General features: G+C 53.2%; 1 protein-coding gene across 1 annotated transcript; it reads left to right on the top strand.

The window, feature by feature from the left end:
- Nucleotides 1-7,641: 7,641 nt before the first annotated feature.
- Mlycd (malonyl-CoA decarboxylase) lies at nt 7,642-21,345 on the top strand. The gene is made up of 5 exons (XM_003461961.5): nt 7,642-8,258; nt 15,097-15,209; nt 16,176-16,332; nt 18,332-18,481; nt 20,134-21,345. The coding sequence occupies exons 1-5, from the start codon at nt 7,707-7,709 to the stop codon at nt 20,665-20,667; spliced, it is 1,506 nt and encodes a 501-aa protein (XP_003462009.1). The 5' UTR covers nt 7,642-7,706; the 3' UTR covers nt 20,668-21,345.
- Nucleotides 21,346-26,296: the final 4,951 nt, after the last annotated feature.

The following is a 26,296-nucleotide window of genomic DNA, read 5'->3' as shown; positions in this document are numbered from 1 at the left end:
ATGTGTCAAAGGCTAAAAAGAGAGGTGTGCTACTGGTGTGAGGGAAAGGGGTGGGAATCATCTGTTAGAACTCAATACAGTCATGATGAGGATGGCCCTCTGAGGTAGGAAGTAAGGTTGCTACATCAAGAGGACCACTAGTTGCAATATAGATGCAAGGGTCTTGAGAGAGAGCTAAGTGTACCTGTTGAAGGCGAGAAGGGGTCATTAGGGCGGGGAGCACCTTATGTGAGATAAGCTCACATAGATGATGAGGTGAGTATACTGTAATAGATTGTTCTAATGTAAACTTCTTAGCTTCCTGTGTCAGGAGGGCTGCAGCTGCAAGGGCTCAGAGACAAGCCCATCCTTTTACTGTGTGATCTAACTGTTTTGACAAGTAAGCTACTGCTTGAAAAGAAGGTCCCTTTTTGTGTCCTAGTACACCTATAGCTTTGTGGCCCTGAGAGGTAGTGTATAGGATGAAAGGTTGGGTGGGATCAGGAAGGGTAAGAGCTGGAGCTTTAAGGAAAGCCTCTTTTAACTTATGAAAGAAGGCATGTATGGGCCTAGTAGGGTCCAGGCATTCTGATAAGGGACCCTTAGCGGCCTTGTAGAGGGGTTGAGCTAGGGCTGCAAAGTTAGGAATCCAGAGATGAAAGAAATTTAGCTAAACCTAGGAAAGATGTAACCTGTTGTTTAGTTGTGAGTACCTGGAGATCTTGAAGAATTGCCTTACGATTTGTGGTGATGGAACGAGTGGTGGGGGTGAGAGTGAGACCTAGGTATTTGACTTTTGGGGAGGCTATCTGGGCTTTAATAGGAGAGACCCTGTGTCCACAGCTAGCAAGGAAATTAAGAAGACTGGCTGAATGGTGTATGGCTAACATATGGGATAGAGAACATAATAGAAGGTTGTCTATGTACTGAAGAAGAACACTAGGTTTGAGATCAAGTTCAGTGAGGTCAGTAGTGAGAGCTTGACTAAAGAAGTGGAGACTATCTCTGAACCCCTGGGGGAGCACTGGCCAAGTAAGTTGTTGAAATCTGAGAGTGTCTGGGTCAGTCCATGTAAACGCAAAGAAGTTCTGGCAATCAGGGTGTAGGGGGATTGTAAAGAAGGCATCTTTAAGATCTATAACGTAAAGTGAGTGGTGGAGGGAGGGATATGAGAGAGCATGGTATAGGGATTTGGCATGACTGGGTGAGTCGGGGTAGCAGCACGGTTGATTACCCTAAGGTCCTGTACCAGGTGATAGGACCCATCAGGCTTGAGTACGGGGAGAATGGGAGTATTGTGGGGTGAATGGGTAGGTTTAAGAAAACCATTGTCCAAAAGGTGCTTAAGTCCCCTTAAATGTTGGGGAGCTATGGGGTATTGGGGAACACAGGGAAAAGTTGAAGAATCCCTGAGGCGGATTAAAACAGGCATGGCATATGTAGCAAGAGTGAGATTGGATGTGTCCCAAACTATGGGGTCGACCAAAGAAGGAGGAAGGGGAGGGAATGGCTTTGCGATGCATTGTGAGGCTGTTTGGAAGATTAGGGCTGTGGGGAAGGAGAAAGAGAAGAAGAAATTAAGCTTTTGAAGAAGGTCTCTACCTAAAAGGGGTGTGGGACATGTTGGGATTATTAGGAAGCTATGGGTAAAGAAGAGAGTCTGGAATTGACATGGGATAGGCCCAGTCTGCAAAGGTTGAGTAGGCTAGCCTTCAATGCCCAGAGCAGAAATTGAGGACTTACTACAAAGTCCTGAAAATTCAGGAAGTACACTATAAGTCACCCCCGTGTCTACAAGCACAGATATTATCTTACCTGAGACCTCCAGTGAGACTCGGGGCTCCAACAAGTTTACCAGAGTGGGGGCTGGGAGCCCCGAGCCCCGAGCCCCATCAACCTTCAGCAGCAAGTCCGAGCAGATCAGTCAGTGATGAATCCGGCATTGATAGAGTCTCCTGTTAGGGCAAGGAATTAGAGGATGGCTTACCCGCTCGCTGGCGGCTAGGCCAGTCACTCTTCCAATGGCCCTTAACGTTGCAGTAGGGACATGGTCCTAGAGGAATGCCAGGCTTGGGGCAATCTTTTGCCCAGTGTCCTTGTTTGCTGCATTTAAAGCACGGTCCGGGCGGGACTTGGGCAGCCACACCTTGTTTTGGATTTCTTGTCCTGGGAGCCCCAAGTGCCACTGCTAAGAGATCAGACTGATATTTAGCAAACTTTATTTTTTGAGCTTGTTTTTCCTCTTTTTGAATTTTATCTCTGTTGTTGAAGACACGGAAAGCTAATTTAAGAAGATCTCCTTGTGGAGTTTGAGGGCCATGTTCAACCTTTTGTAATTTTGCATGAATATCAGGAGCAGACTGGGAAATAAAATAAGAGTTAACAACAATTATCCCTTCATGAGAGTCTGGGTTTACATTAGTAAACTTAATTAAGGTTTCCCAAAGCTAATTTAGGAACACAGATGGGTTTTCATTAGCCTCCTGGACCTGTTCTAAAAGTTTGTTATAGTTAGTATGTTTGTGAGCAATCTTATTAAGGCCCACAATTAGACATTCAATCATCTTATGTAATTTAGTTGAACCTTCTCCATTTTGATAGTTCCAGTTAGGATCCTGTTCTGGCACAGCTGTAGGCCCAGGGTCATTATCAGCGGTGTTTGCCTTATGTCTGTGATCAGCTTCTTCTTGAGCTGTCTGCCACAGCTGAGTTCGCTCTTGTGAGCTGAGAGTGGTATTTAGAATCACATAAACATCCTTAAAATGTAAATCATAACAATTAGTTATAAATTCAAATTCCCTGCCCTGAGGGATATAATTCTGTGGGTCAACAGAGAAGCTACCTAATTTATGGGTAATCTGAGATAAGTCAGAAAGGGAAAAAGGCACATGTACATTAACAAGTCCCTTGGGGCCAGCTTGCTTCCGAAGTGGTAGCAGAGATTGAGGAGAAGATTGCAGAGTAGATGGGCATTGGGCAGCCATCCATCCGGTAGGCACATGTGAGCAATTATCTGTAGATCAACTACAAAGCAGCTGCCAGTTAACATGGGATGAGGAAACACAGGCTGTTGGCATCTCACTGTGTGCCTTGCAGCAATGCAGTTGCTGTCCGCAGCATAGTGAACCATCATGTGGTCCGCAACAGGGTGGCTGTTGCTGATCACAAGAGGAGCCACAATGGGGCGGCCATTGACCATGAGATCTATCCCAAGATGGCAGCGCCCTTTCACGTGGTGGAGGGCCACAACATGGTGACCACAACATGGCATGCAAGCTGCAACAGTCACGCGGCCTGCCGGAAGAATATAGCAACTGAGACCTAGTATGGTGGATGGGAGGTGAAAATGCCATAGGGGACAGAGAATTTTCAGGAGAGTAAGAGGTCGGAAACTGCAAAGAAGTGCTAACAGAGGGATTAGAGCTGCTGGGAGAATTAGGGGTCCTGGGAGATGGAGGGGAAGATTATCGCACAGCGGGAGATAACTGCAAGGATCGATTTTGGGGGTAGGGAGGGGGCAATGGATAAAAGACCGGGGGTACTTCCTCCAGCGGATCATGAGGGCAGGAGGGGAGAGTTTGTGGTGCAGCAGAGTTAGCTAAAAGTATCTGGGCAGGAGTACAGTATTTAATGAGAGACAGGCGTGTTCTCTGAGTAAGGAAAGCCTGTATGTAAGGGATTTCTGTTAACTTGTTGCCAGTTTGGCAAAAATCGTACAAATTTTTGAGAATACAGGGGTCAAATGTCCCCCCTTTGGGCCATGGGCTGCCGGTAAGTGGGTAGGTCAGCCAAACCTCCTGGCAGTAAAAGATTAATTGTTTAGTTTTTATGGTGCTTTTAATTTTAAGAGTACACAGATTGGAAATCAAGCATTGTCGAGGTGTCTTTTGGGAAGCAGAAAAAGCATTTCCCATAACTAATGCAGGCAAGAAATAGGCCGTGGTCCAGAGGTTGAGCCATCACTTGTCCCGTGGCACCAAACAGTGGTGAGGGTTCCAAAAACTCATATTTCCCAGTTGTCACTGAGAGGTCTACAAGTGGATTCCACGTGGATTCAGTAACAGTTCTGCCCATGAGAGCATAAAGCTCTGAGGGACATGAGAGTCTTCCAGTGTGGACTGGCCCAGGAAAACTCTGTCTTGGGGTATCCAAACTCAAAGGACATGAGAGTCTCTGAGTGTGGACACAGGTTGCCCAGAAAGACCCTGCCCTGGGCTGTCTTAAGGACATAAGAGTGTCATGAACCCACGAAAAGGGGGAGAAAACCTGCCTGGGGCTGAGCCCAGCACTGAAGAATTCTCCGGAGTTTGCTCACCTGAGATAAATCAGGCCAGTGTTGTGTGTGAGCAGTTAGCGACAAATTAAGCAGGTCCCGGAAGACAAAAAGCGGAGAATTAATCCAGGATGTAATTGGGTTCATGAATCGGCTGGGGACTCGAACTGGGTGTGTCCCAGGAGTCAATCGCCTGCTGATCGAGTCATGGCACCAAATGATAAGATTATATAGTACGTCCAAAAGATGAGAAGTATAAAACAAAAGAGGCCTTTATTCTGAGAATGCAGAGAGAGAAAACCAAAACACCCCCGACTGCTGGAGTCCCACTTTCTCTCTGGTGGACACGTGGCATGGGGGCATATAAGTAACCTTGTGTCTTAGTTACTTTATGCTTGTTGCTGAGACAAAATACCTGAAGCCCAAAGTTGGGAAAGGAAAGGTTTATTTCTTACAGTTTTTGGAGGTTTCAGTCCACACTCATTTGGCTCCAAGGCAGGCGGGCATGGCGGGGCCGCAGTTCATAGTGGCTGCAAACAGCAAACGTGAACCAACAAAGAGCAAGACACACCTTCTTCCTGCCATTACATCACATCCTGGCTCCACCCCTAGGTGGGTGGAGCACTGACACCATCAATCCAAGCACTAGACAATGAACCAATCACAAATATACAATGCAAACTCATGAGGCCTGGGCGACACAGACATAAACCATGACACCTCGGTATGGGGTGGAACCTAAGGGGGCATTAGGGATGCACAGGTAGCCCATTGGTCTTGTTTGGCGCCATAGGTAAATTCCTAGGGGTGGGGAAGATGGAGTCACAGGTAAATTCCTAGGGGTGGGGGGAGATAGGAGCTCCTTGGTTCCGCCTCTAAGGCTTCACCGGCTACAGTGTCCTGTCTGGGCCAAAACTCTTTCAGTCTCATCATATGATACCATGTCCATCTTTGGGGCTCTGCAGAGAACCCCCACTAGCAAAACAACCTCATCCATTTTAGTTGCCCAAACTTGAAATTATTAGCCTTCAAAACCCTGAGCTGAATAAACCTTTACTCCCCTTAATCCCTCAGTCTTCAGTAGAAAACAGATGGGGACAGTGTAGACTTCCTCTTTCACAAATGTAAAGGGGGGAACAAAGCGGGCAGGGGAAGGAAATGGAAGGTCACTTGAGGCCTCACTTCCTATCAGGTGTCGGGGCAGATTAGAGGGATACTAAAAAAAAAACCACAGGGCAGAACCACAAATGACTAACACTAAAATGATCACATGCTTATTGTGTACCATGTGCTTGAAAAATGCACCGTACCCTTTATGAAAGTATTACTAACATTTACTGTCTGCTGAGTGTGTCCCTTTCCCAGAAACAAAGGTTGAGACCCAGATTGGCCTAGCGCACACCAGCCAACAAAACGCTGTGCTCCTGTAAGGACACACACATCTCATACTCACAGGGGACTGCCCCTTCTTGCTGCACCACTGCTGCCCAGGTCGCTGCCCTTCTGCACCTGCCACACTTTGCTTTGCACTGTACCAGTCTTGACGCCCCCATTCTGAGAGCCCCAGTTCTCCATTCTTTACTGAAGTGAGGGCAAAGATCCAAAGGGAGGCGGAGGGTCATCACAGGGGACTCCTGGACCCACCTCCTCAGAGGCCCCCAGCCCCGCTCCACACAACAGGGACAAAATCTCTCTCATGATTATTGAAAATGATTTCAAAAGAAAGCTTCAGAATTTCTGTAATCTTGGAAAATTCTCCAACTACAGTTTTCTGAGTCCCTTCAAAATAGAAATTTATGAAACCTGGATGTTAAAATGAAGAGCAGAGTACAGGTTATAAGAGCTATGCGTTGGATTTTGGGCAAATGGGTCTCTCTTCTCTCTCTCTCTCTCCCTCACACACACACACACACACACACACACACACACATCCTGTACTAATTTCTAGTTTCAGTTTAAATACCACATCTTTACATTGGCCTTTCCTGACCATCATGTTTATTATTCTGGAACAACTTACTAGGAGATGACTATTTAGTAGGAGATGACTGGGTTTGAAATGCTATAAGACCAAGAAAGAGGGACAGCAGGTCCAGGGGGATTACTGCAAGTTGGGTAGAAGGGGGGGCATATGTAGGCTTAGTGAAAGGTTCTTGCCCCAGTATAAATTACAGGACAGTTATGGTGGTGGTCTAACATGGTGGGAGGCCAAAGTGGAAATGCCTACTTCCTGCATCTTCTTCAGCCCTAATTGCACCTCCCTTCCTGTTTGCACGCACAGAGAATTCCAATCCCTTCCTCACACATCATCAATATCCACCCCATGTGCCACTTCCGATCAGAGGTCATAAAACCCTCTGCCTCTCTGTATCCAGTTGAAGGAGACAGCCCAGCTGCCGTCCTTTCCGCGTCCTCAGTAAACCTGTTCATTTTGTACTTTTTGCTTCTCTATTGTGCCAGAATACTCTTAACACTTAAGATAAAAATGACTTCACCCTGGCTGGAATGTACCTGGTTTATCTTGGCACGGAAGTTAGGCACATTGCTGGTTCTAGGGTTCGGTTGTAAAGTTCCACATACGTGATCCTATCTATTTGTGCTTTGCTGGCAAAGTGTAGGAAAAACGGGCCAGGGTCACCCTGCTACCAGCATAGCAGTCCCGTCCTCAGAGTAAATTCATACAGAAGTCACCCTAACTCTGCTGTCTGACACTACTGCTCTGTTAATTTCCTTTATTGCAGTTATTACGCTTTGCAATTACTTTCACTGCCTGTACCCACTTTGTGAGGGTAAGATCAGGCTCGCATTTACTGCCAGCCTAGTAGAGGGCCTGTCTATACTGGGCTCTTAAGAAACTTTCTGTTGAGTGAATGAGGACCAAGGAAAGAGAAGCAGCGTCCACAAGAAGCTCCCCCGCAGGAGTTGTCTACCTCCCTGTATAAGACCTTGAAAAGGATCTGGCATGGTCAAAGAAGACTGCCTTCCAGAGAACTGAACATGTCCTCAGGCGACTCAAGCACCGGGAGACCAGAGGACCCTGAATGAAATAAATTTAGTTAGTACTGGAGATCGAACTCACAACCTGGCACTTGCCAGGCAGCTGTGCCACTGAGCTATCTCGACTTTCCAGAGGGCTTGAATTTAAGTAACAGAAGCGCGTGCGCCGTGGGGAGGAGAAGGACTGGAAAAGGACTCTAGCCGGCTGGGGTAAAGACACTAGGCCAAGGATGCACTGAGACTGCAGCTCAGAGCTGGCAGCCAGCCCCACCCTCCACGGCCTTTGGTCGCACTTGGCCTCCGGGCCCGCGGGCCCCACCCCACCCTCCGATTGGCTGCCGCCCCACCAGCCTCCGGGGTTCAGCCAATGGGATCGGCGCGCGCCGGAAGCCGGAACCGGAAGCACGGCAGCGACGGTGCGGCCGGCTTTCTCCCTGGGCTGCTGTCCCCCGGCGTCATGCGGGGCTTCGGGCCAGGGCTGACCACGCGGAATCTCCTCCCGCTGCGGTTTGCCCCGCGGCCGCCGCGGCCTCCAGGGCCCCTGCTGTCGAGCAGGTCGGCGGCGGCGGCGGCGGGGCCGAGCTCCCTGACGCGGGCCATGGACGAGCTGCTTCGCCGCGCCGTGCCGCAGACGCCGGCCTACGAGCTGCGCGAGAAGACCCCTGCGCCCGCTGAGGGCCAGTGCGCCGACTTCGTGAGCTTCTACGGCGGCCTGACCGAGGCGACCCAGCGCGCCGAGCTCCTGGGCCGCCTGGCGCAGGGCTTCGGCGTGGACCACGGCCAGGTGGCCGAGCAGAGCGCCGGCGTGCTCCAGCTGCGAGAGCAGCCGCGGGAGGCGGCCGTGCTGCTGCAGGCTGAGGACCGGCTGCGCTACGCGCTGGTGCCGCGCTACCGCGGCCTCTTCCATCACATCAGCAAGCTGGACGGAGGCGTGCGCTTCCTGGTGCGGCTGCGGGCAGACCTGCTCGAGGCGCAGGCGCTGAAGCTGGTGGAGGGGCCACACGTCCGGGTAAGGACGGGCCTCCCCACGCAGTGCTCACCCGAACCCGGCCACGCCCTGTGAAGCCCCTTCGACCCCGCTCCCTGAGTCCTTGCCTAAGTCCAGGGCGCCCCTGTCGCCCTCCAGCCTCTCCTTGCAAGTCTTTACTAAATATGGCCTGCACCAGTCTAGCCTTAAAGTGACTGTTAGGCCTGTTAGCGTGCTCTAGAAAGTCTCTTTTGTTATTGTAACTGAGATACACCTGTGCAGGTGCGAACAAAGGCCATCTTTAAAAACCTGGCTGGTGTCAGCCTGTTTAGTGGGCAGCCACTGTGTGTGAAACGCCCTAAGAAGTCCCATGACATGCCCACAGTGACTAGAATGTAAGGTCACTACCACTTGAGTCTCATTGCCTTCTGGCCTTTTTCTGCTTTGAAAATTTGGGGGCTGGGGATTTAGCTCAGTGGCATAAGAGCCTGCCTTGTAAGCAGGCAGTCCTGAGTTCGATCCCTGATACCAATAAAAAGGAAAAAGACAAAAAAAGAAAATTTGGACGTATTATTTTAATTCCCTGTCCTTGGCCCTAAAAGTAGGGATTGTGAGTTGTCTTCTTGAAGGAGCCAGTGCTTAGCGTTGTGAATTCATGCCAGAGACAGATAAATGAGATTCAAATGCCTTTGACCTGAAAAGGCCTAGAGTTACGGATAGCCCCTTTATAATCATCTGAAATGTGGAAGGAATACTATGTGTCCTTTTAGCGAGTGAAAATGTTTTCAGAAGGTTTCTGACACTCAGAACTTTACTATGTGCTTTTGAATTTAACAACCAGATGATTACATCTGAAGTCATTTAGAAGCTGTAGACCTGGCCATTAACCGTTTTTGCTTCTTTTCCCTCAGCCTCAGGGAGGTGATACATGTATCCTCTGACCCAGTCCAGGAGCTGGTGTGAGTCATCCAAAAACTCATGGGTTTCTGGTTACCACCCCAACCCTGCGTCCTTTACACCATCATGCTTTGAGAGCTAACAGGGTTTTATCAGAAGCTTTTTTGTTGACTGTTTAGCCTCAGATGCATGAAAATTGGGTGTAGTTGCAAAGCGTAGTGATAACAGTGGCTGTGATTTCATTTCTGTGGTAGCTTGTTAATTTATAATGCTAAGCATGACCTAGGACCACAGACCTTTGGCCTGTGATTTCCAGACTGACAAGGCCCAGTTCATGGGCTGTCACTGACTCAGTCACAGATTCTTACTGTGTTGCCTGTGCCGGGTTCAAGCACAGTCTGGGTGGTTGAACTTTTGTGTTCCATGTCATGCATCCCAGCCACATCAGAGTTCTCAGACTGTGTACAGAACACACCCGCTTGCTCTTCCCCACAGGAAAAAATTCATGGTTATCAAGTTGTGCACAAGGAGCATCTCAGAGCCTGACTGCTCCAGCACTGAGACTTGACTTTGGGGGAGGAGCTTACTTCTGGGAAGTCTGGGGAAGCCATCGATGCTAAGTCGTAGGCATTTGCAGGGTCCTTGTTTTGTTCACCTAGGCTGTCCAGCACATCGCAGGCTGTCAGGCCAAAAGTCACAAAAAGGACCCGAGGGGGAATGAACGCAGCATCCTGACCTTTGACCCTCCATGTGGTCCGGACTCGTTGGCCACAGAAGCTTCCTAGGGGCTGTGTTGCACCCCTTCCATTTCTCCACTGGGAACCCCAGCCCTATGGCCATGTGTAACTGTTAGTAAAGTTGGCTAATTCCTTTCTCCTTCACTTTACATAGCTGCATAACTTCATTTTAAATCTCTATCATTTGAATCATTCTGAACAAAGTTTCTTTTAATCTCTAGAAATTGTTTCTTGGGATTTGATCTTGTAACCTACCACCAGAATACATGCAGTCTTTTTTTTTTTTTAATAAGGAATAGTTTTTAGAATAGTTTTAGGTTCACAGCAAAACTGAACAGAAAAGAGTTCTCAAATATCCCGTATGCATAGCCTGCTCCATTGTTGTGTGCCCCTCCCCAGCATCCGCAACTGACACACATCCTTGTCACCTGGCGGCCGTAGGGGACATTAGACGTCACTGTTGTCATCGGATATTCTGTCGGTTTAGTTTGCAGATTCTTTCACTTTAGGATTTTGTGTCCTGTTAAAGAAGCAGCACAGCTGCAGTATTTTGCTTTTAGGGATTCAGTGCTGAAAACTTCCAGAGTAGGAGCCTCGACACCCAAGGGCTGTCTTAAGTGCTTAGTACTTGGAGTGGGGGATCGCTCCTGGATCACCCCACGTCTCAGCCTTCCTGGTATATGGGCATGGTGCTTCGTCTCTGGGGCATCTATTTGCCTGGCCCCAGCTGACTTTTGATCTTGCTAGATGAGGTCAAGCAAGGGTGCTTTGGTCACTGGAGCTGCTGTGCGCTTGATCCTGAGCCTTTGCTCTGCCCATACAGGTCATTGCATGACCCTTTTACTGACCCTGCATGGTGGAACAAGTGGGAAACACATACCTTCAGGGTGCTGATTCTATGTGTTTTGGGGGGCAGTGGATCCAGTGGAAGATGCCCAGAATGGGAAGTGAGCCAGTTCCCGTTTCCTTCTCACCATCTGTTAAGGGATGTGACTTTAGGTGATCTTAGCCAAGTCACTTACCCTGCCCTGGACCCATAGGCTCCGCACTGAGAAGAGAGATTCAGTTGCCGGTGTGAGCCCAAGGTCAGCCTGGTTCTTTCCTAAGAGAGGCTCTGAGGGATTTACTGGAGCATTGCTAAAAATACGGTAAACAGAGGCAGCGTCACAGTCTGTCACTACCCTGCTCTCTAACCAGGGATTGTGACGATGGAAAATGAGAGAATCCATAAGACAGACATTTCCATTGCCTGGGCAGCTCAGCTAGAGAACTTCAGACAAGTGGCCAAGCTGGGGATTATCTCTTTCCTTGGATATTTTAAATCAGATAAGGTTTCTTTTCTCTCCCTTAGGGATGCTTAATCCTTTGGATACAAAGTTCAGAGTCAGTAACAAATCTTGCTGGAAGATCAAGTGCTGCTTTGAAAGTTTTTACAGTATAAAGATCAAATGTCTGGGTTGTGTTTGTCAAGATAGAAAATCAATAGATGAAGAAGGAAAAAGTGAGCCTTGTCTGGCCGATATTTTTTTTTTCAGTGTGAGAGGCATTGGGCTTCTTTGATTCATATGAGTACCACCATTTCTGTAGCTATGGCGTAGATTTGTAGTGAGCCGGTCTTCATGGTGTGTCCCAGCAAAAGAATTTTACTTGTTTTAATACTTAAGGGATTTGTAGAAAAGTGCAGGGCGTAGTCTGAAGCCCATAAAGCAGCTTCATCACACCAGAAACACTCCTTTTGGTTAGAAGATGTTCTTGTCCTCGGTCAAGGTTCTGGTGGGTTTAGAGGCTTGTTGGTATGCATGTTATTTCTGCAGAAACTAGCAGTTTCGGCTTTTCTTTTGCAGGGTGCCCTTTAGCCTTAGATGGGTACAAATTCAAATCTACAGCCAGTGCCACTTTGCTCATCTCCAGAATGCACTTGGAGGTGCACGAGGAGTAGTGTAAGAGGTGACAGCTGGTGTCAGCCAGAAGCGGCTGCTGTGGAGCCGACCTGTCTTCCTTCGGGGTGATCACGGGAGTGTGGCAGGCGTGCGCTGCAGGGTGAGGCTTGTAGGATTTTTGTTTTTCTATGTGCACACTTGCATTTGGTTGATGGCTTCAGCTTCTTCCAGATCAAATCCCAGTGAGACAGTTGAATTGCCAAAGTAGTTGAAGGTCTGGTCTGGGCGCTGCTCAGCCTTGGTGGGTACCTGGTGGAAGCTGGCGTGGAGATCACGGAGAGGTCTCTGTAGTGGCGGTCGGAACACAGGAATCATGGTGAAGTGGGGCCCGAGAGCCGGAAGGGGAGGATGGGGGCCGGGAGGGAGTAAGCTCATCAGACACAGCCCCGTGAGCCAGTGCGGTGTCCCTGTGTCCTCTCAGCCTGTGTGAGTTTAGTGTGGGGTGAGGCGCACACCTGGGAGGTGAGTTTCCGAGCCCCTGCTCCGCTCGCCTGAGGGCTCCTCCCTTCCTCCCTCTCCGCTCAGGCCCCAAGGCCCCAGAGCTCAGCACACCGTGAGAGCCCAAAGCTCGTGGGCTGTTGGTTTAAACAGCATCACCCGAGAAAACTGCAGCTGGAGGCGCAGAGCACACTGGCAGTGACAGCCCGCCGCACAGCGCCTGAATGTCCCCAGCAGTCCCACCTTCCAGCCTTGCGTTGTTGATCAGCAATCACTGAATCAGTGAGTGAAAGGCAGAGGCTTCTTTGTCACCTGCTGCTTTCGATGCCGTGATGTCTCATGCTGTGGTGCCTGCCAGCCTGGATAGCCGTCAACCATGCTAGAACTGGCAGTGGGGCTGTGACCCTTCGCCTAGATTCCTGGCTGTTGGGTCCAGCATCACATGCCCCAGCTGTCAGCAGCCCAGAATAGAAAGAGGAGACTCAGAATTCCTCTTCAGTCCATTTCTTCATAGTTCCCACTCAGTTCACACCAAACCAGGTGTTTGCAGCGTTTTCTTGTTATGTGTGTAGTAGGGCTCCAGTGCGTCTTCTGCACTAGAACTGAGCCAGCCTGTTCCCAACCTTTCAGCGCAGAAGCTCGTCTCTTGGCCTTCTTAAGTATCAACAGATCACATGCAACACTTTCCTAATGTGCTGGCCTTTGGTGGGGATGAATCAGGGATTTCTAGCACACATTTAAAATGGGTGTGAGGATCCCACAGTTAAGAACCACTGTGGTCTGCAGAACACAGTTTTCTAAAGAGCCATTCTGTATGCCCGAGCAAATGATGCCCCTCATCCTCCTGGCCACCAGTCCTTTATTATTGTTATTTCCGTGTGATGTCAGCCCATCGATGAACGCCTTGGAAATGAGGAATGAATCAGAAGTGGACCTTGCCCTGACAGTGCTCACAGGAGTAAAGGCGATTACAAGGGAGCGCAGAGCTGAAGGGAGGAATTACCAGCCTAGCCCGATCCAGGACCCAGCCCTTTCGCAGGCAGCTCATCCTGAGCTTGTGTCTGTCCTGTGCACGTCACATGGGCGCGAGCTGCACCTGCTCCCACGATGACGTCTGTGGGCAGCAGCTGCCCCACGGAGCTCCTTTCTGACATTAAACCCCCGCCTCCAGTGCCTGAAACTTCCACAGTTGGTCCTAAATTTGTCCTCCCCCACCCTCACAAGGTCACTTAGAACAAAAGTGTGGCCTTCTGTGTGCTCCAGTGCTTAGGGATTTAAAGACAGACCTCATGTTCTGAAGACTTCTACAAGCCACCAGCCTGCACGTGGCATCTTTTGTTTTGGTGACACAGATGTGAAGTTTCTTATCTTGTAACACGGATCACCGTGTAAGTCGGTGCTGTAAAGGGTTTACAGCTGTTGTTAAACCAGGCTTTGTAAGCGACACCCATCTCATTCTTTGTGAACCTTACACAGAGATTCAGACGATCGATTCAGAGCCAGATGCACAAAGATGTTCACCATTATCTAATAATACTCAGTGTATATGGTAGCATGTAGTTCACCTGTAAGTAACAGGAAACCCACAGTAAATCGTGGTTTGAAACATACAGGTTGGTCTTAGGTCATAGGCTGAGGGTAGGCGACCCCGTAGTATGCTCGGTGATCCAGATGACAATGTTACTCTGCCCCAAACCCTCTTCATAGTCACCTCGTGGTGCCCTGTGGCTGTTCCTGTGCTGGCCATCACAGCATACAGCAGCTGCAGTGGAAAGGATAACGGAAAGACAGTGCAGGGCATACTTCTGCAGTCCTTTCAGGGTCCTCAGAGCTGTGACAGGACTCCCCTGCTGTTTCATCGGCCAGGTATCAGTCGCATGACCTCCCCAAGCGGCAGTGCAGGCTTCTGGAAAGCCACGTGCTTGGCTGTTCACTTGGGAGGAGAGGAAAGCAGCTGCTGGGCGGCGGCAGCGTGCTGGCCTCGGCATCCTCGCTGTCCTGGGCGGCGGCGGCCCTTCCGCAGTTCTGTGCTCAGGCGTGTAAGGCTACCCTGAGCACAGATTCTGCTCTGGCTTCTGTGCATTTGGTTTGACTCCTACCTGAAAGGTTTCAGTGCAAATAGGACTTTGATGTCAGCTCATGCATTTTTGCAAGTAAAGCAGAATAATTCATCAAATCTGAAGTTCCTTGTTTGCAAAAGACTCTGTAATTTTATGCCGTCCTAAAGCAGACTTAGGATGCTGTCAGTTAAGCCGTGACTTGCTGTCTTTACAAGATGTGCCCTGACGTCAGAGATGTTAAAATACGAAGACGTGGCATCTTCAGGTTGATAAAACAGCTCCTAGACGAGTCCTTGTTTCCCCTGGGAAGCTCAGGTGTAACATGCCGTATTAAGGAGTGTCCCAGCATGGAGGGAAGCCTCGCAGAGCAACTGCAGCCTGCGTTGGTGCTTCCTGTGAGATGCACCCTGCATCTCCATCTTGTGTGTGTGTTCTGAGAGGGTCTCACGAGGTAGCCCAGGCTGGCCTCAGCCCTCCTGAGTGCTGGGGTCACAGTTGTACACCTCCACACCCCGCTAGCCTGTTACTTACTTAGCTGTACACTGTGATTTGGGCAGCTTAGCACAATATTAACTTTACCATTCAAGTGTATTACACACTAACTCAGCGAGGTCTAAGCAGAGAGCAGCCAGTTAAGGCCTGGCTGGAGGTGCGGCCCCGGAGGTGTCAGAACCGCTGCCTGAGGGCTGTCGGGCAGTCTTCTCTTGTAGCACAGCCAAGCATTGCATCCGGCTGTGCTCTCGGGGCTGCAGAGATGGTCTTGGGGTGATACACCCGGAAACCTGACCCTGTACTTTTTCCTTTGCAGGAGATGAACGGGGTGCTAAAAAGCATGCTCTCAGAATGGTTCTCTTCAGGGTTCCTGAACCTGGAGAGAGTCACCTGGCATTCGCCGTGTGAGGTGCTTCAGAAAATCAGTGAGTAAGTAAGACGGGTCTCCTCTGTGTCGTAGCTGAGGGCCGGCGTCCATCCATGTGTGCATTTTATGGTGGACTAACAAGTCCCAAACCCAGCATTCACTAGCAGGGTAGCTGCCATCTCGCCTGCCCCTGAGATGGGGTCCTGAGAGAAGCTCCCCTGTCCATCAGTGCCGCGTCCTTTTGAAGCAGACAGGGCCATGTACAGCTTCCCCAGGCCAGATTATCAGAACCCACCGACCAGGTATCTGCATTAGTAACCCAGAGAACATTTATCCGTGGGCATTCTAGTGCATACCTGCAATACTGGTGCTAAGGCGGGAGGATCACTGTGAGCTCGAAGCCAGCCTGGGTTACACAGCGAGTTCAAGGCCAGCCTCAGCTGTACAGTGAAGCCCTGTCTGAGAAAGCATAAGCACTTACCATATGTAATTCTTGTGCCTCCCCAGTAAGCATCTAAGTGGGCTGTGTCCTGCGTGATCCCTGCAGCACGTCCAGGGCGGCATCACCTGGGCTGCGCCTTGCGGCCTCCTACCTGCATGCCCACTCTGGGGCGGTGACCGTGGTGCCTGCTCTCATCTCTTGTGCAGAAGCAAAGTTGTGGGGAGCAAGGATGGGAGACAGAGAGGCCCACGGGGTGCCGTGTGCAGGATGGGCAACCTCTTGAAACGCAGGGATCCGCAGTAAAGACAGGAGCCACACGCTGAGGCCCGCAGTTCAGCGTTGCCTTGAACCCGGGAGCCTGACACTCCGCTCTGCAGACCTGCGGGAGGGTGAGCGCAGCCGTGTGTAAAGCGGTCACGAATCACAGTTCTCCCGGGGCTGCTTCACGTGAAAGCGCTTTCCTGAGAGTCACTCGGGGCTGCGCTGACAGCATTTACTCGGCCTCCGCGGGTTGCACGCGTGGAAACCGGCAGTTGTTACCTGACAAGTAAGCCGCGTGCCGCCCTTCTCTGTGCTTCCTCGTCAGGTCTGAGGCCGTGCACCCCATAAAGAGCTGGATGGACATGAAGCAACGCGTCGGGCCCTACAGGCGATGCTACTTCTTTTCTCATTGTTCAACGCCCGGGGAGCCCCTGGTCATTTTGTATGTGGCGCTCACCAGTGACATCTCCAGCAACATCCAGGTACCTGTGCACAGGCTCTTCAGGACAAGACAGGCGTCCCACAGAGTTCCTTAAGGTTTTCTTTTGTTTTGTTTTTTGTTTTTTAGTTTGGTTTTATCTTATTTGTTTGTTGTTTGTTCTTGAGATTGGGTCTTGCTTGGTTGTTCAGGCTGGCCTTGAACTCACAGTGATCCTCCTGGCTCAGCCTCCTGAGTGCTAGGATTATAGGTCTGCACCCAGCTTACCTTCTTTCTTAAAAATAGCTGCTTGGAATTTTCATAGACTTTGTATTTGGGCTGATCAAACCTCTAGCCATGGGATAAGAAGGTAGAGGTGAGCAGGGCAGACAGTGCAGGCACAGGGGAGCATCTGACTGGTGGCGCTGACTCAGCACTGCAGGGCATTTCTGTGACAGCAGACAGGGCGAGGGAAGAGACAGGAGGAGGCGCGCGGCTCGGCTGTCCAGCACTTGTTAAGTGTCTGCAAGGGCTTTCTAAGATGCATGATGCATGACAGACAGGTACAGATGTACTGGTGAGTGCAGGCCGTGGTTCAGTGGCCCTGGGGGAGCTAGGCGGCCCCAGAGGAGCTTGGCCAGCCTGTCCAGACACTCAGGGCTCCAGGGCAGCACACAAAGGAGAGCAGGTCTCCATGGAGACTGCAGCTGTGGGGACAAGTGTGAGACCCCGGCTAGAGCGGGTCTGCTCCGTCCAAGAGGACTGGGCCCAGCTAGCCTATGAGGCGGGCAAAGGCCTTCCCAGGAGAGGCACTGGAGCAGAATCTGCCCCCACAACCTCACAATCATTAAGTAGAGAAAGCAGGTGGGTGCCCTCGGCCACCAGGGGATGCCCCCAGGGTGTGGAGTGTGAAGCTCCTGGGACTGGAGGTTGTCATAGCCCCTGCGAGGAAGCTGAAGTATGATCCAGTGCAGGACACTGCTCCCGGGTCCCAGTGTGCTGGAGGACCTCGCTGTCCCTCAGTGGACAGTGCTCAGGCAACGCTGTGCCAACACACCTGCCACCCACACCCACCTGCGCATGAGCAGGGTCTCTGTGTGTTTAAATAGTGGCGTGGGTTTATATTTGACACGGAGGGCCAGCCTTGCCTTTACTGTGGAGGGACAGTCCAGGCTGCAGAGGAGTGTGCAGTGTGTGGCCTTAGTGGCTGTGTCTGTGATGTCTATTGAGCGTACCCTGTGTCTGTTGGTCCATGCAAAGGTGCTCAGCTCAGATGAGCTGGCCTTTTAGACGTAGGAAAACCGAGGCTCAGGGGAGTGTCTAACCTGTCACAGTCATAGGCAGTGTCCCCGCCCCCGGGCAGAGAGTGCTTTCTGTCAGCTCAGGCGGGCAGCCTGCATCGGGAGCCCCTGCCTCGGAGCAGGCTGAGAGGGAGCTGCCCACCCACGCACCGACAGTGCTGGGGCTCCACAGGATGCAGCAGGACAAGCCGAGAGCCAGGCTGCCGCAGGGATTGCACGGTGGACGGCTCTTCATAGACTGCTTTGTGTTCGTCTATGTGAACGTGTGCTTTCATTCAGTGAAACCAAGGAGGTTGGCACAAAGATAAAACGAGTGATGCAGAAGAGTCCTCACAGGGTAAATTTTGGAAAAAATTCCACTAGCCTACTGAGAAAGCTGAAAACAAATGCAGAGAGAGGAGCAAAACTAACCAGAGGGTAGGAGAGCAGGCCTTGGACGAAAGGGGACAGAAACCCAGCTCAGGTGGCTGCCTTGGCCCTGCCGCAGGTTCAGTGCAGGGGGAAGTGGGCGTCAGATTGCACGGAGGCCTAGAGGGGCAAAAAGGGACAGAGGTGCCCCCAGCAGCGCCTGCACAGGAGTGTCAGACAGCAGAACGAGCACCCTGAGCAGCGCCAGAGAGACTGGGTGGGCATTTTCAGGAGGGCAGAGAGCACTGCAGCCCGAAGCACTGGACTCTCTGCGAGCCGTCTGTGGCCAGCGGCAGGCTGGGGTGTGGGCGGGAGAGCCATCCACCCACCAGGGCCCCTGGTCATGTGTTCCAGGCCATCGTGAAGGAGCAGCCCCTGTCGGAGACCGAGGAGAGGGACAGGATCGCCGCTGCCATCTTCTACTCCATCAGCCTCACGCAGCAGGGACTGCAGGGCGTCGAGCTGGGCACTTTCCTCGTAAAGCGCGTCCTCAAGGAGCTGCAGGTGAGTGCGGCCGCCTGGTGGCTCTGTTTACAACCACCCAGTGCCACGGCTACGCCCACCGTCAGGATTTGTGGTGGTGGGTGATGGGTCCAGCCTACGCCCCGAGCACAGGATGGGGGCGGGGCTGTGCAGGAGGCAGGGAGGCGCAGAGCAGGCCTGCCCCCATGTGACAGTTCCTCGGTGCCACCAGACCACTGAGGGGCCACCCAGAGCCCAGCTTGTCACTGACCGCCCGCAAGTACAACTGTGGGCTGAGGATGTGAGCCCTGGGGCGACCTCGCGCCTGCCAAGCCTGCCTGCTCACATTGTGCCCGCTGTCTGGGCCAAGGGCCTCCCAGCCGCACCTCACCTGCCCGCACCACACAGGGCTTCCCCGAGGCCTGCTGAGATCAGCCGTGCTTGGCTTGCTGTTGGCCTCGCCCTGTCCTGCTGCCTCCGAGGGACCCTGCCCTGCCCTACCAGAGCAGTGCATGGCTGCGCTGGGCCTAGATTTAGAGAGCTCCCGTGCGTGGATCAGCTCAGGCAGGGTGACCAGGGCAGCATGGGCACTGCGACGGAGGACAGCAGGGTGGCGTCTGTGCTTCCCGCATCGCCTTCCACTGGTGGTCAGCTCTCGCCCAGAGCTTGGCCTACAGTTGCTCTGTTGCCATGGTGCTGCTTTTCCCCAGAGGGGGCCACATCTGCTTAGGCCTTTGCTGTGCTCATGGTGTTGGGCAGGGGCTGTGAGGGTCAGAAAGGCAGTGAAGGGGCGGGCAGGACGCTGGACTCTGGGTGACCCCCACCAGACTGCCTCTGACGGAGGAGCCGACCTGCAGGGCCACTGTCCTGTGCTCACGGTGAGCCGGAGTCCTCCTGCACAGGAGGGTTTGCTGGGCTTCATAAACGGTCAGACATCCAACAAGGCATCCAACCCATGGTTGGGTGCCACGGGAGAGCTTGGCATTTCAGTATCACTGTCATTAAAGTTGTAGTTTTGAGTTTTAAGTGACACTTAGAAAACGCGCCTGCTGTGAATCCGTGATGCAGGCTGCACAGTAGCTGCCCAGCCCATGACTGCAGGAACCCAAGGCGTCACACTCAGCAGACTCCACGGCGGTTTTCTCATGGGGCCGGAGTGTGGTGGTTTCCTTTGCTTCTTTCATAAGTTAAAAAAATCTATAATCGGGGGTTGGGGGTTTAGCTCAGCGGCATAAGCACCTGCCTTGCAAGCAGGCGGTCATGAGTTGAATCCCCAGTACCAATAAAAATGAAAAAGACAAAAAAAATCTATAATGAGCACACACTACATTTATAATCATAAAATTCTGGGCTTCTAAAAATACTCAAGGCGATCTCTGTACAGTTTGAACAGGAATGCATGGATCGTGTGGCTCGCCTGCCCTCCCATCCCCCGCTGTCCCCTTGAAGGCTGGCATCACTTATCTCCTCACCAGTCCCTGGGCCCTGAGTCCCAAGGATCGGGTGCCTCCAGGCCCTGGCACAGCCAGGTCCCTGATGCATGTGCCTTGAAGAGTACAGTCATTGGTGTCAGTGTCACTCGGTCAGCCCCAGGTCGGTGACACTAGGTGAGTTGAGAGGTGTCCCGCGCGCTTCGGGTCTGCTGAATCTGTGTGTTTTCTCCGCCTCCCTCTCTCCTTCCACCTGCTGTGCAGAAAGAGTTCCCGCACCTGGGGGCCTTTTCCAGCCTGTCGCCCATACCCGGATTCACCAAATGGCTCCTGGGGCTTCTGGGCTCGCAGACAAAGGAGCATGGGCGGAACGGCCTGTTCACGGATTCGGAAAGTAAAGAGCTCGGCGAGGCTGTGGGCGGCCCCGTGCCCGAGACCCTCAAGGTCCTCCTGAGCGGCAGCGAGTGGGCACAGTCGGAGAAGCTGGTGCAGGCGCTCCAGGCGCCGCTGATGCGGCTCTGCGCTTGGTACCTGTACGGCGAGAAGCACCGCGGCTATGCCCTCAACCCCGTGGCCAACTTCCACCTGCAGAACGGGGCCGTGATGTGGCGCATCAACTGGATGGGCGACAGCAGCCCCCGGGGCCTCACCAGCTCGTGCGGCCTCATGGCCAACTACCGCTACTTCCCGGAGGAGACGGGCCCCAACAGCACCGCCTACCTGGGCAGCAAGAGCATCAAAGCTTCCGAGCAGGTCCTCAGCCTGGTGGCCCAGTTCCAGAAGAACAGCAAGCTCTAGGCGCAGCCCTCCTGCTGGAGGGTGAGGAGAGCCACAGCCGTGCTGTGTCCCCTGCTGCCGCAGGGCCCTCTGCTAGGCCAGGACGCAGCCTTTACTGCATTGGCAAAGCTGTGCCACCCGAAGGAGGTGGCAGGTGCTGGTGCCCGCACCCTGGGGGTCACTGAGTGCCCCCCGAAGTGCCATGAAGCCCTGCAGCCTCTGTGTCTTGCCACCCAGGGGTGACAGTAGGCCTAGGACGGGGGCGGGCAGCCCAAACACATCACATGCAGCCTTGGCTGGTGGGGCAGCCTGGGCCTCTGTCTCCTCGGCACATGGGAAACTCAGAAGCTCTGATTCTCACCAGGTGCATGACTCCCATCACCTGGTGAGTTAAGGCACCAAACGTGGGATGTTGCTGCTAGAAGCCTGAGCTGCGTTCTAAGCTTTAAAGTTACAGTGATTAGCTGGGTATTGAGGCACACGCCTGTAACCCAGCATTTGGGAAGCTGAGGCAGGAGAATCTGCAACTTCAAGACCAGCCTGGTGTACAAAGTAAGCTCAGAGCCAGCCTGAACTGTATAGCAAGACTCTGGCTCTAAAAGACAAAAGGACAAAAAATATTACAGTGATTCAAGTTCATAATGAACTGAATAGTAAAGAACAAGTTTGTTCTGTAAAGCAATAAACATGGTTCTTTAACTGGTTGTCCTTACGATTAGTCTGGGGAAGCCACGCTGAGCCCGGGGCAGCCTATGGGAGCATAGGGAGCTCGTGAAGGGGCGCCGGGGTGTGGAGCGGGAGCGAAGAGGGGCGTGTCGGTGTGTCTGCGTGTGTCACTGTTCCCCACGGGGCGTAGTGGTCCCTCACCTTCCTCGCTCATCTTCCACATCTGTGCTGGACCTTCCCTGTGCTCTTTGCTGTGACTTGGTGGCTTGTATCACTGCGGTGTGGTCACGTGAAGGCTGGCTCTTCCTGAGCCTGCAGAGCAGAAGTCTCAGCCCAGGACCCACCCCCGCCAGGCTGACCCCCGGGGCCTCTGGCGATCATCTCTAGGCTGCTGCATTGCTCCCGAGTCTGCTCCCAGTCATGAGTGGCTCTTCCTGCAAGGCATTTAGCAGATGCCCAGCAAGGGCTGGCTGGACCAATGGGACATACTAATGCCTTCCTCCCGCATCAGGAAGAGGCTGTGATGAGAGGCCACCCTCATCGTGCATGTACCCTGAAGCCCCTCGCTGGCTCTTTACCTCCTGCACATGTCTGAGAGCCCTTGAAGGACACAAGGCAGCTCTGGCTGCGTGCCCTACCGAATGGTGACCCCAGTGCTTGGTGACTGCACCACAGCCACCCCTACAGAGCAGAACTCTAGAGCAGACAGCAGCAGCAGGTCTGGGGACGGTGAAATTGCTCCCTGGGCTCCAGCATTCAGTCTGCGTCCTATGGTCCAGTGCTACTCGGTGCCCAGGGGACCTCGCTGCCAGGGCCCCCTGGAGCTCAGTGCAGGGGTTCAGCCCCCCAGACCTGGTTCCCACCCACCTGTGCTCCGGGCCACTGGGCCGCCACTCTGACCACATCTCCCTCAGAGAAGCATCTGATGGGTGGTGGCTCCCAGAAGGTGCACAATAGATCCTTGTCATTATGTACCCCAAGTTCAAGACTAGGGCCACAGCCTGCACCCCACACTCCAGAGGCTGTCTCTGCTCCGGACTCTGCCAGAGTCAGACCCAGCCATTTACAAGGGCTGCCCCCAAGGCTCAGCCTTTGCCCCTCGGGGACTCAGGTCCAGGGGTGCAGGTGAAAGCAGCGTGTGTGTGTGTGTGTGTGTGTGTGTGTGTGTGTGTGTGTGTGTGTTTTCTAACTCGTTCATGGGCCTCTGCTCCAGCCGTGCTTGGCTGGCAGAGCCCGGCTGCTGATTATCACAAAGGTGAACTTGGGTCCCCCGGTCACCTGAATGAAGACGCTCAGATCTACCTACCGGCCCTTATTTAGTTACTGGACTGTTGATGGTTCTCTGGCCTCAGTTGGCAGAGACTGACTCATTTCCAGCCTCTTCTGGGTCCTGCATGGACTGGGGGCTTGAGGGAGCCCCCCAAGCCCTGATAGCTATGCAGCCCACTCGGAGGAGGGGCCCGGGCGAGGAGCAGCCCACCCTCCCAGCGCCTTCTGTCTGAGCCCTGACCTGCTTAGCGGGGGGAGTCCTCCCACGCCCGCTGTCTGCGGTCAGCAGAGTTGCTGGCTCTGCCCTCTCAGTCTTGGGGACCTGACTCCAGGAAGAGGGCGCTGTCTTCTTTGTTCCCTGTGTGGCTTCAAAGGGAAAGAGTTGGAACCTTCAACATTTCTGCAAGTGTTAACTTGTTCCAGGCTTTATGTGAAATTCAAGGGGAGATACACTAAACTTTAAATTGAGCAAACATCTCTTTCTGATTTGTAGTGGGATTTTGAGGTACTGGAATGTGAAGTCCACTCCGCTCCACTCTGGGCTCTGATCCCGAGGGAGCTGCCACAGCCAGGCCCCGAGAGGAGAATCCCTGCAGGGCCGGACCTGCCAGCCGCTCACGTCGCTGAGCACAGGGGGATGGGGCAGAAAGGCAGCCTGGCGGGCCACCACCACCAGCGTTGGAGACATTTGGGGCACTGCCACTGCGGCCTCAGGAGCACCCTCCCAGGGGTTAAGCCTTAGACTCTTAAGTCCTAAGCAGACAGTGGTTGCTGTCCTGGTCTGAACCTCCAGCTGCTGGAGAAGGACCCTAGTTCCAGCTGATGCAGGGCAAACAGAGGGAACAGGCACAGAAAATCCAAGGGGAGGCGGAGCCGCCAGGTGCGCGCCCAGCCCAGACAGCCCACCCTCGGGCAGTACAGGAACCTGGCCTTGCTCGGGCCCCCTCGAGGGAGGGCCACCTTCATGGCTGCCCCCACTCCTCCCGCAGGTTCGCTCCTGGCTAGGGCGGCAGCAGTGGCTGGCCAGGTCTGCAGATGAGGAATTGGCTTTGATGCGTGAGCCAGCGCCCAGCATCTCCCGAGCAGCAATTGGGGTCCACGCTCCTGGTGAAGGAGGGTGAGGCCGTCCCTAGGAAGGAGGGCTGTGAAGAGCGTGGTGTGAGTCCCTGGTGAGCATCTGTGACTGAGGCCGGAACCCTGCCTTGTTCAAGCCCGTCACTGTCAGTCTGCAGCACGAGTGTGGGATGGAGGTAGGGCTGGGCGTGACTGGGACCCTGTGTGCTAACTGTGTCGGGGACTGGGGGAGGCCCAAGGGCAGCCTCCAGGTGGCCAGGGCTGGGGAACCACTCCAGGTAGACCAGACCACCTGCACGCTGTCCATCTCCTCCTCACCTGGAAAGGCTACCTAACACGGCTCACAATGCCCACCTCTCCTTGCCTGCCCCAGCCAGGTGCCCTCCCGGAGTGTGGGCCACTGCTGTCCTGCATGCACTGGGCACCTCCCTGAGGCACAGTTTGGTGGGCTTCCTTTCCCTCCTGGGGCCTCCTCTCCATCCAGGACTTCACTGGCATACCGCATCCCACCCCAGGTCATAGTGTAACTGTGCACAGCCCTGGCACCCGGGTGTCCTGGTTTGTCACATCTAGGCCGCACTTGCACAGCCCCGTGTGCCATTTGTTCATCATGCCGTTCTCGATGAGAGTCATCTGACCCACTCAGACCCCATCGAGGGCCAGTGGCCGGCTGCTTCTCGTGGTGAGTTCCTAATGATGGGTACCAGGCACCTGTCCTACCGCAGGGACAGTAGAGCCTCGCTGGCCCCGTCAGCTGTCATCCCAGGCGCCATCCGCCCTGTTGCCACTAGATGGCACTGCTGGGATCGCCAGCCTCTTCCAGGGGCCTGGAGCCCAGTAATGAGTGTTTTGGTTCAGTTACTCGCATTTACTTTTTGCGGTACTGGGATGCAACCCAGGGCCTTGCATGCACTAGGGAAACGCTCCACTGCCCGGAGCCACATCAGAGCCCCAGCGCTGAGTTCCTAACAGGTGAGACACCACCCAGGCCTTAGACCTGCTAGGAGCAGAGCCGCACAGCTGGCTCCTCTTTCAGGGCCAGTAGCACAGCTCAGAGCTGCAGAAGCCCCGGCTGCCTGAGCCAGCGCTTCCCCTGCTCCCCAGAACTCACCTCGCTCTCCTGCTCCTGCCAGAGCACTCAGCCCTGCTTTTCCAGGTTGTTTACTGCAGGCAGGAATGTGGGCTTCACAAGTATCCTGGGGGACCCCCGCCCCCCAGTCCCCACATGGGCCTTGACTCAGGCTGACAGGGCCTCTCTGGTTCAGGCCTGAAGCCCAGATCACAGCCCAAATCCTGATCAATTCAGGAGCCATGGTTCAAACATTAGTCCTTTGCTGACCATTGTAATTGTGTGCGTGTGTGTGCACACGCGCTGGGGATTAAAGCCAGGGGCTCACACATGCCAAATCCTCTACCACTGAACTATATTCCTCCCTGGGTTTTTGGTACTGGGAATCGAACTCATGACCTCGGCTTGCCAGGCAGGCGCTGTGCTGCTGAGCTGCATCCTCGGCTCCATCCCCTTTTTGAAAGTTTATTTTGAGACGCAACCTTACTAAGTTGCCCAGGCTTGCCTCAAACTTGCCATCCCCCTGCCACAGCCTCCCAAGCAGCTAGGACTACAGGAATGTGCCACTGTGCCCGGCCGTCGCTGTGACTTTTATATCATGAGTAAAATAACAACTGGTATTTGTCACTGAATAAACTGTAGGGGTAAAAGCTACATGATCAGAACAAAACAGTATCAATAAATTTTAGTTACATATTGTTGCTTTCTCTCAAAAAAAAGCAGAGGAGAAGCAAAAGATTAATGAGTGCCAGGGAATGGTGAAAGCACATCCTGTACCCGCTGACACCGGTGAGATCGCCCTCGACTCCAGCCCTGTGCCCTGGGTACACAAGGCCGCTGTGAAGGTCACTGGCTGTGCTGCTTCAGAGTGGGGGACAGAAGCGGTGGCAGAAGCCTTGAGAGACACGGGAGCCTTGCACAGTGGGATCCACAAGCACCCAGGGTCCACTGGTGTGATTTGTGATTTTCCCATCCCTGCCGGATGGTCTGCACAGCCCCACAGAAATGTGTTGAGCTGGACATGGTGATGCACTCCTGTGACCTCAGCACTCAGGAAGCTGAGGCAGGAGGGTCTCCAGAAGCTCAATGCCAGCCTGGGATACATAGTGAGTTCAAGGCCAGCTTGACCTACTTAGCAAGAACCTGTCTCAAAAAAAGAAAAGAAAAGAAAAAGCCCTCAGCCTTGCCCAGCATCCCCTGCCTGGTCATTACACAGGACAAGAGCAGCTAGGATTCGTTTTATTAGAACCCTGATATGGGATCTGCGAGCCGCGTGGCCCTTCCTGAACTCCCAGTGAGTGAGCATCTCAGTTTTAATGTACGAAGCAAGCCAGTGAAGGAGTTTTTCCTCACTTAAAATGTTTCGTGTTCACATTCCAAGTGAGGTTGTTTTGAGTCAAAGGCTTCTTCAGCTGCTCAGTACCAAGTGTGGCTTTCTGGGTGGCCACGTGGGACCTCCCGGGCCCTGTCCCATGTCACTGCTGCACTGGAGAGGGGGATGGGCTTCCAGGCTCCATCAGGCTCCGTGAACCCCAACACTGACCCCGTTTGTCCTCTCTCACAGTGTCCTTA

This window comes from Cavia porcellus, unplaced genomic scaffold, assembly GCF_034190915.1.
Source record: "Cavia porcellus strain 051 isolate PalLab524CR breed Dunkin Hartley unplaced genomic scaffold, mCavPor4.1 scaffold_4, whole genome shotgun sequence".
NCBI classification, from domain to species: domain Eukaryota; kingdom Metazoa; phylum Chordata; class Mammalia; order Rodentia; family Caviidae; genus Cavia; species Cavia porcellus.
This window is presented reverse-complemented; position numbering and strand designations above follow the sequence as displayed.

What these genes read in the sequence shown, in the direction of transcription:
- Mlycd (XM_003461961.5), top strand. Translation starts at nt 7,707, where the DNA reads ATGCGGGGCTTCGGGCCAGGGCTGACCACGCGGAATCTCCTCCCGCTG. An exon ending in ACATCTCCAGCAACATCCAG is followed by an intron (nt 16,333 to 18,331) that starts GTACCTGTGCAC and finishes CATGTGTTCCAG; the next exon opens with GCCATCGTGAAGGAGCAGCC. An exon ending in GCGTCCTCAAGGAGCTGCAG is followed by an intron (nt 18,482 to 20,133) that starts GTGAGTGCGGCC and finishes CCTGCTGTGCAG; the next exon opens with AAAGAGTTCCCGCACCTGGG.